General features: G+C 33.5%; 1 protein-coding gene across 1 annotated transcript in view; it reads left to right on the forward strand.

The window, feature by feature from the left end:
* LOC118196531 (chymotrypsin-like elastase family member 2A) overlaps positions 1 to 14,312 on the forward strand; it is a 50,588-nt gene that overhangs the window by 26,412 nt on the left and 9,864 nt on the right. Inside the window, exon 5 of the mRNA XM_085810525.1 lies at positions 13,327 to 13,546. Within this exon, the coding sequence (XP_085666651.1) occupies positions 13,327 to 13,546 (220 nt within the window). The remainder of the gene's footprint in view (positions 1 to 13,326; positions 13,547 to 14,312) is intronic.

Consider the following 14,312-nt stretch of genomic DNA (forward strand, 5'->3'; position numbering starts at 1 on the left):
TTTATAATTTGAACTTCTGTCATTCTCATTGTTGTTCTTGCAAATCCTTAGGCCTCAGATCATACATAAATAATTAGAGAAGGTTGTGGTCCGATGCTTGCTAGGGTGAACATTCAGCTGATATGGCAAAATTGCACAGTGAATGGCAGTTGGTATTTGCTTTCACTATCATAGATCATTGTTTGTATTAGGCTGACGTAATATTCAACAGTTAGAAGAGAAAGATTCAACGGGGCCGTAAGTGTGCAAAAGATTGCCTTTGTTAGTATGACGAAAACAATCATTATGTTGATAAATCCATTTTAAAATCTTGGGATATTCATTTTCTGAATGCATTAAAAGGGGGAAAATTATGTAAATATTTTTTTAATTTTCAGAATCTGGTTCTAAAGCTCGGTGGGGTGGAATATGCAACGCAATACGGTAATTCTGAAGATCATTGCTCGGGGCAGTACAAACTAAACGGTGATAACTTGCATGCTGTAGAAGAAGACACAAATTGCAGTTCCAGATGCATTAAATGCTTTGAGGTCTAGGGAGTAGCAGTGGGCAATACTAAGAGTGAAATTCAAGGTATAGGGAAGTAGGAATGAAAATTACTTTTATCAGATAACTTAAATGGTTATGTTACTAAGTGTTCTTATTGGAATGTAGGTTTCTTTTAAATAATAATACTATGATAGTTAACAGTAGTTCATTCATGAATATTTTTGAAGTATGATCTTATTGTAATCACATCCTTCAAAATTAAATTGATTGCTTAATTTCCCCCTTGATTTTCATACTATAATATAAAAGGAGGAAAAAAGTCTGCAAGTAAACATAACTCCTCTTTCTCTCTCTATATATAGACATGTATCTTTGTGTGCAACTAAGCAAAACAAATGTGACTTTTTCTTCTTTAAAAAAATTGTGTAAATAAATAGGATGAGAATTAAATTCATTTCAAAGACTTATGACACATGAAATATACATGATCAAAATAAATTTAGAAAATTAAGTTCAAATAAATTTTAAGCTAAATTACGTGTTGCAATGTAAGTTGCAATAATGCAGTTGTAATAATTAATACTAACAAAACCAAACATCATATTCCCATTCTGCAAAGTATAAAAATTCTTCTGCAAAACTGAAAAAATGACCAGCACTTTGGCTTATTTGATAACATTCAAATTCACTCCTTTGTTTGTATTTAGAATTTATAACTTTAATTTTCCACAGAAATTTGTTTTTGATTTTAAAAAATTTCACTGGCATAATTTCATTCACTTCAGCATATATTAATAGATGCAGAAGGTTTTTGTACCTTTTACATAATTTTAAATCTTATGTAAACTAACGTAATTAATATCAAAATCAAAACATAGATCAGAAACAGCATAAAATTTAATTAATAATTACTACTAATGTCACACAAAATGCTATGAAATTAATTAATAAAATAAGAATGAGATAAAATATATAGAATTAATATTCCACATGTGTGAAGTTTGGAAGTTTTACGTTAAATAATTTTTTTAATTAAGTATTTTTAAAAATGACCCCTTAAAGCATGGGACCTTTCGTAATTAGAACTTGCAAATCCACTTCGCTAGTCTTTCATAACATTGCTTTTCTTTTATTAACAAGAAATATTGCATTCAGTTATTTAATTTAAGATATCAAAAATAATGCTACTGAAAGGCATGAATACTTACTTAAATTTGAAATTAATTTGGTTGACTTAAAATAATATTTAAAAAAATAAATCTTCATATATACGTCTAAAAATCAGACCTTATTAATTTTCTTTTATTTGAACGATATCTGAATTCTGCCTTAGTTTGGACTAGTAAATCATTGGGAAATTAAATGCCAAGCTATAAGAAAACTAATGTAGTTTACAAATGCACTGAATTTTATTTCCGGTATTAACTTTCAAAGAAGGTAAAATTTTCTGCATATTTGCATCATTTGGATTGATAGAATATGGCAAAGCATGCAAAGGCTATCAGCCTAAAGGGAAGTATGGAAGCACTTGAAGTATATATTCATGGGCGGTTTTGTAAGGAAAAGTAGCTTGCATTTCCATTTATTCATGTGTGTATATATATATATATATAAATGCTAAAATCAATGCTTCATTAAAAATTCATTATTATTTAATTTTAATACAACATACAGATACAGAATTGTTTTAAATTCCAATAAACAATAATAATTTATTTTTAAGAAAACTTATTTTATGATTTATATATTATTTAATTTTAATAATTCATTATTATTTAATTTTAATACAACATACAGATACAGAATTGTTTTAAATTCCAATAAACAATAATAATTTATTTTTAAGAAAACTTATTTTATGATTTATATATTATATTACATGAATAAGAGAAATATTTGTCAAGAAATGTATTAAACTTGTATTAGCAGATTCATGCTATCCTAGTAACAAGATTATCATACTTCAAAACTGTATTAAAAACTGGACAAAATAAAATCAACATAAATTCTACATTAAATGTTTAAAAACTTATAAGTATGCAATGGTAGTTATATATACAATATAATATATGTTGTCATTTATAAAATATTAATGAAATGATATTTTTGGAAATAATGCACAAAATTTTAGTTTTGTTTTATAATTAGTTTAACGAATTGTTAGAAAAATATTTTAGGTCATTTCCGTTTTTCCCCTGTTGATATTGGTATATTAAAATATATGGAATAATTAAGTTGCATCTAGTTAGTAAAACAAAACATTACGAAAAGTATGATACGGCATATTTTTAATCAATATAATTACTTCATTTTGGAGTTATAATATTTTCGTAAGAAATTAATACCACTGAAAAAAATATTACACTAAAGGAATAAACGAGATTCTCGACCGCGTTGTTCAAGTTTTTGTAATTTTACTTCATAACACACTCGTACATAAACATAGTAGACTGAATTATAAACCAGGTATAACTAATCAGATAATCCTAGAAAAAGAATAAATTAAACCTTGTAAGCAAAAAAATATATACATTACATTCAGAATTCTAAATGTTTATATAAACGTTTCTCGCAAGGCCTGCCGGGAAAAAGATGTCAAATGTTCTTTGGTCAGACGATTGGAAAAGAACGCTAAAATGATTAGTTTTGTTTTCAACAACCACATTACCATTTCAATTATATACCACAAGCAGTGATTAAATTTTGGAATAATTAGTTTTAAATAATAATACGGGCAATTTAAGGCGTAATTTATCGGATGCACAATGACAAAATACTACTATTAGATCTGCATTTGGAATAAATATTTTGCATTCTTTCAACTCATTAGACATTACGAACACTAATATTCATTAATCGATAAGCTTAAACGTTTAAATACTTACTCACTACATATAACAGTGCAAAGTGCATGAGAATAATCTGCATAAAATGAACAATAAATATTTCAAGTAGTAATTGTTAACATTTTCTTACTTACCTGCGCTATACAACCAACATGCATTCAGCCATGTTTTTTTTCTGCAACTAACTTTCAAACACTTTTCTCCTGATTGGCTAATTTCCAGTCAGTCACGTGATTCTTCCGCGCGGCTACTGAAACATTATCTGCAATGTTACAAGCAAATCAGATGTTACCGCTACAGTTTGCTTTCAACCTGTTACCAATACAGGAAATTCTTCTGTAACTTTTTGATTTCTGTAACTTTACAAAACTTTTGCCTGTAAAGAGCGAACTTTTTTTTTACAGTGATGTTCTAGGTTTTCTCCATATCAAATAACGCCTACCATCGCTTTCTAGACTAAACCTGGATTCATCCGTAAAGAGAACCGCCCTCCATTGATCAGGCGTCCAGTGGACATGTTGTCGTGCCCACTGAAAACGGTCCCTCCTATGGCGTGACGCGAGCGGCACACAAATGGCTGGTCGCCTCGCCATACAGACCACCTTCGTGAAGCCTTTCTACACACAGTTGACGTTGACACGAACCTTCCGGTGGCTGCAGCAAGGAAGGATCTAAGAAGAGTCGGAGTAGCGGTTCTATTCCTGCGTGCACATAATGTCAAATATCGGTCATCGGCGCTCGTCGTAGCAGTTGGCCAGCCTTCTCTGAATCTCCTTAGATGCCGAATCTGTGGTTTGGAATTCCCTCCAAAGTCTACGAACCACAGAAGGACTCACATTTATCCATCTGGCCACTTCTGTTTGACTTTGCCCTGCCTCTAGTCTCCCAATGGGTCTCCATCGCAGTTCTGCAGGCAAATGATGTCTGGAGGTCATTGTTACGAATTGACTATCTCAGATTTCTGATCTCACTGTCACAGTGAAATATGTGGGCTTGCTCTCAAACATGAACTTTTATGTCTTCGCAGATGACATATTCTGAAAGCAGCGCCACTAATTTGCATATCGCAATTTTACTCAGCTACTCTTACTTCGCAACATATTCAAATTTTACACGGTTTGGCTTATTTTTGAGGAAGCTATCACTATTTTTGTGATTTTTTCGTAATTTATGATAACCAGTGTATGTGATGAAAATTCTCTAAATAATCATTTCCATTCTCAAAGAATTGCTTCGCAAGACAGATTTATTTCTCTGTTAATGTTTTGCTCTACGGTGTGTCTGCTATGAAAGCTATATATTCTGTGACATACACTGCTCAACATTGAAAATGCAACACCAAGAAGGAGTGGTCAGAAAGTGATGAAATTTGGAAAAAAGACAGAGACAGCAAGCAGCAATAAGTGATCTTTATTTCAAAATGATAGTCAGAATACAGAGCGAGAACGGCGTCGGCTCAGTAGGATGTGGGACCACCGCGGACAGCGATGCACGAAGAAACATTTCTAGGCATAGAATCAATAAGAGTGCGGATGGTGTCCTGAGGGATGGTTCTCCATTTCCTTTCAACCATTTGCCACAGTTCGTCTTCTGAACGAGGCAGGGGCAGAGTCTGCAAACGGCGTCCAATCACATCCCACTCATGTTCGATTGGTGACAGGCCAGGAGAGTACGGTGTCCAGGGAAGCATCTGTATATCTTGCAGAGCATGTTGGCAGATGCGAGCGCTGTGTGGTCGGGCGTTATCCTGCTGAAAATTGCATTAAGCAGCCCCTGAAGGTAGGGAATTGCCACCGGGCGCAGTACATTATCCAAGTATCGTTGGGCCGTCATAGTGCCCTGAATACGAACTAGAGGTGACCTGGAATCGTAGGCAATAGCACCCCAAACCATTATGCCACGTTGTCGCACGGTGAGGTATTCCACAGTTACTGCTGGATTGGATCTGTCTCCATGTCGACGACAGACACGTATGCGGCGACTGTCACTGGATAAACAGAAGTGGGACTCATCTGAGAACACGACGTTTTCGCCATTCTGTTATCCACATCGCTCCAGTCCGGCACCATGTGCGTCGGAGAGCTGCGCATTTCACATCTTTCGCATAACTCAGTGACGTGCGTCTGCTCTAAAATTTACATAAATTTTTGACCACTCCTTCTTGGTGTTGCATTTTCAATGTCGAGCAGTGTAATTTCAGAGGTACATTACAGATACATGTAAAACTTTCATTGTCACCTAAAGAGAGATAGAGAAGAAAACAGGCAAATCATATGGGGTTCGCTCTTAAAAAGAATTGTTAAAGAAAAAGAAAAATATTTTTTGAGAACACAGTTCGCATACGCGCTAAAAGTTCCTCAATGTTAATATCTCCGAATCAATAGTTGCAAATCCTGAGAAGAGTCTCGGAGTACATGGTAAGTACTCAGAGACATTAGTAAACATCCTGTTAAATTTGATTTCAGAGTCAAATTCAGAAAATGCTGAAGTCAATATTTTTATGCAGAGGCATAGAACTCAACAATGTCGTCTCTGAGTCCGTTAAAAAAACCTGTAGAGTCATTCTGTGCCGATGTACGAAATGCACTGCATCACAAGCAGCATTTATTGATTACAGTAATGGTACAAATTGTTAAGGATTTTGTGTACATGGAAATGACTTTAGTGAAATTATATGTGAAATAGTATCTTTTGCATAAAGTAACATGAAATGCTTAAAGAAGACCTTGCTATTCCAGGAAATAAAATAACAGCTCAAGTCTGTTTAATATTGAATAAATGGCTATCTCTTTAAATTGACGAGATATCACCAAACTAGCGATAGCTTTGTTAGCCAAATTTTGCGAGTTCCTGTAAACCTGAAATTGGTATTGTGATTGAATAAATGTGATTAATCCTTATGTGTAATTGTAACCATATTAGGCCCTCATATACCTTCCAGTAATTTTGAGAAATGGGAGGTACTAGAGATTTTCTGTGACCGGGGAAAATATATAAAACCGGAGAGAACATCAGTTTCTCAGTTGTTTAGTTCAACGTGAGTTCGGAGTATTGAGAGATCTCCGTAGGAGCTTCGCCTTTTTAGATGCGCTTTTAACTGCGTTGGGTCTCCATCGCAGTTCTTCAGGCAAATGATGTCTGGAGGTCATTGTTACGAATTGACTATCTAAGAGTTTAGTCTTAGTAGTTTGACATGTAACTACTGATTATGCTCTGTGACGCTGAGAAGAGCTGTATGTGTATTTTTGTTGAAAGTTTCAGAACTGTAAAATGTTCCTTTTCGTAAAGTAAAATTTATCAAGCTATAATTGGTTCTGTGTGTATTCAATCTGTTACGGACCCATAAGTACGCAGCAATGTTTTTCTCATAAAAAACTTTTGTTTACCTAAACAGTCATTAAACAACGACAACAATTATAAGACACAATAACACGCCGAACAAATACTAATTCAGAGGTCAAACAACAAAAATTAGCTTTATATTTTTAAATTTTCACAGCACTAGTTTCGATGGTTTTACCGAACCATCATCGTCAGCTGTAAAAGCGCAAATGAACGAGATAGGATATAACGATCAGATAAGAAAGCCTGGACAGAAAATAAGCTAGTGGCGCCATCTGTTGATGAACCCAGAACTAAAACATAATGTCTTTAAAGGCCGAAGGCAAAAATGGATTGGAATTAGGATCGTTAACTAGAACAGATAGATTTTTTTTTAATGTAAAATGCCTCTAGAAAATCCAGTTCTCCAATGGAAAAAGTTTTTTTTTAATAATTTTGTCAGCGGAAAAATTGAAAGTGTGATTTTCGGACCAACAATGTTGGGCAACAGAAGACTTCTGTTTCCTTTTTTCTAACATATGCCTTATGTTCCTTGATGCGAAATTTTAAGGGTCTCTTAGTTTGGCCAATGTAAATTAATTTTAAAAATTCACGTCAAGGAATATGAGGCATATGTTAGAAAAAAGGAAACACAGAAGTCTTCTGTTGCCCAACCTTGTTGGTTCGAAACTCGTACTTTCAATTTTTCTGCTGACAAAATTATTCAAAAAAACATCTTCCATTGGAGAAGTAGATTTTCTAATGGCATTTCACATTCAAAAAAATCTTTCTGTTCTAGTTAACGAGCCTAACCCCAATCCATCTTTGCTTTCGGCCTTTAAAGAAATTATGTTTTAGTTCTGGTTTCATCAAGAGATGTCGCCACTAGCTTATTTTCTATGCAGGCTTTCTTATCTTATCTGATCATTATATCCTATCTCGTTCATTTTCGCTTTTGCAGCTGACTATGGTGGTTCGGTAAAACCATCGAAACTAATCCTGTGAAAATTTGAAAATATAACGCTGATTTTTTTTTTTTTTTTTTTTTGTTTGACTTCTGAATTAGTAATGACAACAATGAATGTTTTACATAAAACATTTTGAAAAAAACTGAGATTTAAAAAAAAAATTTAACTTTGCTTTGTTCCAATAACAAGCATACTTCTCTTTAACTGATACAGAAAGTACGAAAATATGAAAATATCCAAAGCAAAAACTTGAGTAAAATAAATAATCAGATACAAAAGACTATGATGAATGCACATCATGATACTTTATCTGAACAGAAAAAACAATTAGTTGTAGCTTGATAAATTAGTTGTAGCTTACACAACAGTGAAAGTGTCCTTTCAAAAATGGATACCGTTATCGTATAATATTGTAAAAAATATATGGGATCTTTTCTTCTGAATACAAACATTAAATATTCCATATCACATATAAAACAGAATTTCATTGAGTTTAACTGGCTGAACCGTGACGTCAATCACGCGAATTCCCAGCTGACCAGGCCATCTAATTCCCGAATGTTACGACTCAGCTTTAGGAGACTGATGTAAGGATCGTCCTTTCAGGAACTTTACTTTATGCATATATTTGGGAAGACGTTGGTACTCTTATTGTTCCTGGTCAGTTATAGTAAAAATGAGTTAATTTGTAAGAAAGCCTTTGAAATTGCTCATGGTTTAGACCACTGTTGTCTTCTATAATATTATACTTAGTTGGAACTATAGTTCTTTATCTAAAAAAAGATAAAAATCATACTAATAATAAAAATAAAGATAAAAATCACACTAATGATAACCTGTGAAGGTATTGTCAATCAGACAATACCTTTACAGGTTATTATTAGTATGATATATGAAGCATTAAAGAAGGACACAATCAGAGTACCTTTTAAGCACCTTTTTTGAGATTTGTGAAAGGAGCGAGAATTTACTTTCTTGTTCACAATAATAAAAGCACAGCATGTTCCTTTGTGGCCCAGCATGTCGTTAATAACACTAACCAACTGTTTAATTTCACATGTCACATTTCCTTACAAGACGAATTTGACCTATGCCAACTCTGTAGAAAATGATACAATCAGAAACACAACCATCGTGTTCTTTGGTATTTCCTTAATGCCTCAGATAAGTTCACTCTCAAATGGTTCTCAAATGGTTCAACTCTTCCTATTCACCAGCAGAATGGAGCAAGACCTTTGAAAACCAACGAGTCACCAGTTGATTTAGATTTGTAAGAAATGCTTCGCTGAACGTCCTTTTCTTGAGGAATCGTGAGATAGGTATCATAACCAATTATGATTTCTTTCAAATTAAACCACACATCAACTTTTAAGCTTTTCGTGAAAACTATAATGCAAAAACAGAGATGATTATGCTTATTGTACTTAACGATAGGAGGGAAAGATATGAAGCATTAAAGAAGGACACATGTCTAAATATAGTGTTAAGATCTAAATATAGTGTTCCCAGCCAAGTAATAGTGTTAAGAACATTGAGCACGAAACGGATGTTGATGTCTGTTGCTACAATATAGCTATCCGAATAAACTCTGCTAGGTAAAAACAGACATTAACATCTGTTTCTTGAAAATGTTCTTTGATGGCCAGAACTCATATGCCTTCTAGTTACATATAGGGATCAATTACATTTATTTATTCACAATACCTGTTAAGAGGTTATCATATCTAGCGACGGTCCCTGCTATACGGGACTTTTTTGAGAAATAAGATTCTGGTAGCATTGGTTTAAGCGGGACGATTCCTAGAAAAAAGAACCACGCTGGAAGTGAAGACCCGCCTAGCTATGGAAGTGATGTACCGGCTACGCGGGATGTTTGGAAACCTTGCTGAAAATGTTTCGGCTGCAGCTCTGTCACTCGTAGAGACCAACCAATCAGACGAAAGTTCTGCTTCTGAAAGATCACGTGATCCTAATCTGAGAGATAATCAATTGCTGTTTGGCATTCAAGTCCTTGTAGTAAGTGATAAGTGATAAGTGACGGAGGACGTGGGCACTGTCCCTTTACCTTAATGTTTAATCAGTACAGCACCACGTCCGCCATTATCCAGAGCCCCAATGGGGTTCGCTGCCGTCCAACTGCCCGGGTCCCAGTGTTTGTTGATATCTGAGAAAAATATAAGTACATGGCCATACAGGGGCTTTTTTAACATGCTACTTTTACAATACGTTACGATACTAATGATTCAATTATAATACATTTAAAAACTAATTTTGCAGCATGCACTATATATTACGATACTGATTTATACAATTCATACATTACCAATTATACATTAGAGTACTAATTATGCAATTTCAATACATTATAATACTAATTATGCAGTACACACATAAACTTTACAGTGTATGTTACGATGAATAATAGAAACATTACCAATTATACAATTATTATACATTACAATACTAATTACATTACCAATTATACAATTATTATACATTACAATACTAATTACATTACCAATTATACAATTATTATACATTACAATACTATTTACATTACCAATTATACAATTATTATACATTACAATACTAATTCAGTGCTACTGCTAGTAATTCTGATAAATATTACACATAGTTATGCAGTAATTCTCAAATGTATTCTCAAGCATGTAAGTACATATTCAGCAATTTTGAACAGTTTGGCACTGATCAAGCCTAAGGCAGAAGGTATGTGCATGACTTTTATTATTATATTCACGCAAATAGACAATTGAGTGATAGTGTATTCACTTGCAGGTGTTTTTTTCAAGCACATAATTACATGAACATAGTCAGTGTTACTAAGCTATTTGGCAAAGATCGGTGCCTAACGCAGATAGTTTGTCCATGATTTTTGTTATTTTTTCCACAAGATATTTTTGTTTAATTATAAATTTACAATAGGCTTGTCTATTAAGCTCTGGTAAATGAACGTGATACTGCTCTGTGAGTGGGCAGTCTGTGAGATAATGATCCGGGCTGCCTATATTACCACAAACACAATTATCTGTTTCTGTAATTCTGAATCTTTCAAAGTACTAAAGAAACGGGCCATGCCCTGAGACAAATCGGATTAACAGTGAATTCCCTATATTGCGTTCAAGATGCACCTTTGGAATGAAATAAGCTGTCCTTCTTCCTGTATTGCTGATATTCCATTCATTTTGCCATGTGTCAGTTGCTTTCTGCCTGAGTGTTTTTTTGAAGTGTGACATTGGCCAGAGTATATGATAAGTCCTTGTAGTAAGTGAAAATTGTAACCTAGCTATCTGGGTTTCCTCGAAATGTGAGGTTCTGAGATTTGTCCCTTTCGACGTCAAATCCCTCGTAGCCGAAACATAATGTGATTGGGCCTTTACAGTTACACAGCGACCGGACCAAAAAATCGCCAAATGGTCACCAAGATTGGCGACTTTTGGCAATTTCTCGCGATAATTGGAGATAAAAGTAGTCCTTGAAACTGTCGCCAGCTTGGCGATATCTCACCAATTTAGCGAGATAGCCATTTACTCAGTATTATGATAAATAGATTAGGCTTATAATCTTATTTTTTCAGTAGAGCTTTGTCTCTTTCAAGCATTTCATGATACGTTTTACAAAAAATGTTACAATTTCACATATAATTTCACTAAAGCTATTTACATATATACAAAATCCTTAACAATATATTTATTAAAAATATCAATTAAGCGCGTCATAAATCACTTGAATTAGATGCGTAATTAATCAAATAATGCATTACAAGTGTATTATATAAATATTAAGAAACTTAGTTATTCATTTCAAACATCTCAATTTGTTATGAAACAATATTAACTATTTGAAAGATAAATTAATCTTATGCTACGTTGAATATCAATACAGAGTAATGTGAGTGTCTGTCAGCCCACATAGACAGCTCGGATGACAAACATTTTAGAACCATAGTATATAATAATGTACTGTTCCAAAACTGGAAACGCTCCGCTGTAAGATTTTCTAATTTCAAAATAATTAATTATAAAATTTGTTGGTGCTTTTAATTCAATAAATAACTGTGATAAACACACCAAAGTATATTAATAATTACTAACAATAAAATCGTCTGCATCAGATATACGGTTCGTTTGATATCAAAGCTGTCCTAAAGTAAGGAAATCTTGCCTGTTTAGAGTTCTTAATTTACAGAAAAAGATTTAGAACCCTCCATTTATTTCTAAGGTATTTCCTATTAAAAATACTCTTCGGAATCATTAGTAAAGATATCAGTTCTATGCTGTAAAATTAAACTTAGCTTGGATATTCAACCTAGCAGCTATTAACAGTAATACAAATTGTCTATACTGATTGTAGATAATCTCCCTGGAAAACTATTACATTATCAACACAAGCACAAATAAAAGAAATATTTTGTTATTCACTACTGGTGGTTGCAACTTAAGCAAACCAAAACGACGGACTTACTTTTAAGAGTTACGAAACAAAGCTACTTGACCTGACTGCTAAGATTCAAATACAATAATCTCAACAATAACATTATTTACCTAAATTCAAAACTACGACACACGGTTGCAGATTCCATAATGCAATTTCCACGGCACAGAAGTTGACTAACTTTAGCGTTTATGACCTCAGTAAGATTGTAAGGATTATGTTAGTTTTATTAACAGTTAAATTTTAAGTTCCTTTCCTGTCAAATTCTTAACTTCAACTTACTACTTCCGGCCAGAACGTAGTGTTAGAATCATTCTGAGTATATAATGAGGAAGAGCGGTATTTAGCCGCGAAGTTCTACCTGTTGAGTTAGAGAGAATCAAGATTTTCTGATTTGCGCGCGTTTGCCTTTTTGGCTACGCTCACTTAAAGCTGTTCTTACGGTCGGCCGTACTCAGGCCCTTGATAGCTTCGCAGTCATCTCGTGTTTAAGGGGCCAACTCGGTTAGAATCTTGATAGCTTCGGCTATATCTCTTTAGTATAGATTAGTTTTAGTTCTTATATCTTAAGTTCAAAGCCCGAGGGTTCGGCTTTATTGTAAAAGTCAAAGACGGAGTTCTGTTAACTTTTATCTGAATAATAAAGGGTTACTTTACCCTTTGTGCTTGTTGTTTCAAACGATTATTCGCTCAGTTCTTAAGATTCTTCACTTTCTACAGTAATTAAGAAATATACAAGTGAGAATCCCACAAGATACAAGCGAGAAATGGCTAAAACTCATATAATCTTAAGCTAAGATTAATCTAATTACTACCTGCCATTAAATTTGCATGATTTTCTGGTCTTGAGCGAGTATTTGAAATAAGGGCTGGGTGATTTTATGAGCATAACGCATTGGCACTTCAGCCGAATGGTGTGGTTTTTTTGTCTTTCTCGCCTCGGAACATAGAGTCAAGATTATAGAACAAGAAGATAATGTCACAATAATATACGTTACACTCTGTACGCCAGCAAAATATTATGCTACTAAATTTATGTAAATTATATCTGTTTATTTTGCTCGTGTTATAATAAAGTTTTTATTCTGATCGTACGTATGCTATATGAAAATGCAAACATACCGTTCATGTTAAATACGGAACCCGCCTTACCCACCTCACGACGGATATATCACACATAGCTTAAATCGAACTCTTAGTAAAACTCTGAGAATAATTTTTACAAAGCGTTTAAAATTTTTTCTTTACAGATCTGCCTTTAGTTGAATCAGAATGTGGAAAACCCATTATTAAGCCAGATACCGTGTTTGGGAGCCCAGATCGCATCGTAGGGGGAAAGGAAGCAATCCCTGGCAGCTGGCCATGGCAAGTGTCATTGCAAAATCGATACACCTATGGTAGCAGCCACTCCTGCGGAGGATCTCTCATCAATGCACAGTGGGTTCTCACAGCTGCCCATTGTTTCAAGGGGTAAAGAAAATCACATTTCATTATTAAGATTATTAATTAGATTAGTTTATAAAGTAAAGTCAGTAGGTCTGATAAATTTAATTTTAAACTGATGTCAAAACTGAATGAAATTTTTATAACAGAATACAGACACCATAAAATACTATTTTCCAGTTCAAATAGCCAGAAACAGAATACAGAAATTGCAGTTACAATGAGTTTAATATTATCGATACTATTTGCATCGTGACTGGGTCAAGATTTAAAACTGCTGCAACAATTTTAAGGCAATTTCATTTAAATAAGAGATAAGGGCCCCTAAATTTATCCAACTTTACCTTTTCTGAGATAAATAAATCTAAAAAAGGTAGTTTCAGTTCTCATTTAAAAATTTTTCTTGTTTCTTTGAAGAATAAAGTAGCTTTAGATTAACAACGTAAAAAATATCATAATCTTCCAGAAGTAGCTTATAATACTTTTATTTACGAATTTTAAAATGAAATTTTAACTAAATTAATTTGTATGCTATATTAAAGATATAAAATTAATTTGGTATATAGTATGCTAAGTATGCATGCCATCATAGCTTAAAACGTCTTTTAGAATTGCCATCATAATATGTTGCAGGGATTTATGAGTTATCTTGCATGGAATTCCGAGATTATATTAATTCATAAATTAACTGGAATCCTATTAAGCTAAACTTGAATTAATGAATAAAATTTTAACACAAGTTCTATTCACAGTTTAAAAATTTATTGACACAAGTTAACTAATAAATGGTTTT

Source organism: Stegodyphus dumicola, chromosome 2 (genome assembly GCF_044657685.1).
Source record: "Stegodyphus dumicola isolate Sdum_Otavi_A_Nest chromosome 2, ASM4465768v1".
Lineage (NCBI taxonomy): Eukaryota > Metazoa > Arthropoda > Arachnida > Araneae > Eresidae > Stegodyphus > Stegodyphus dumicola.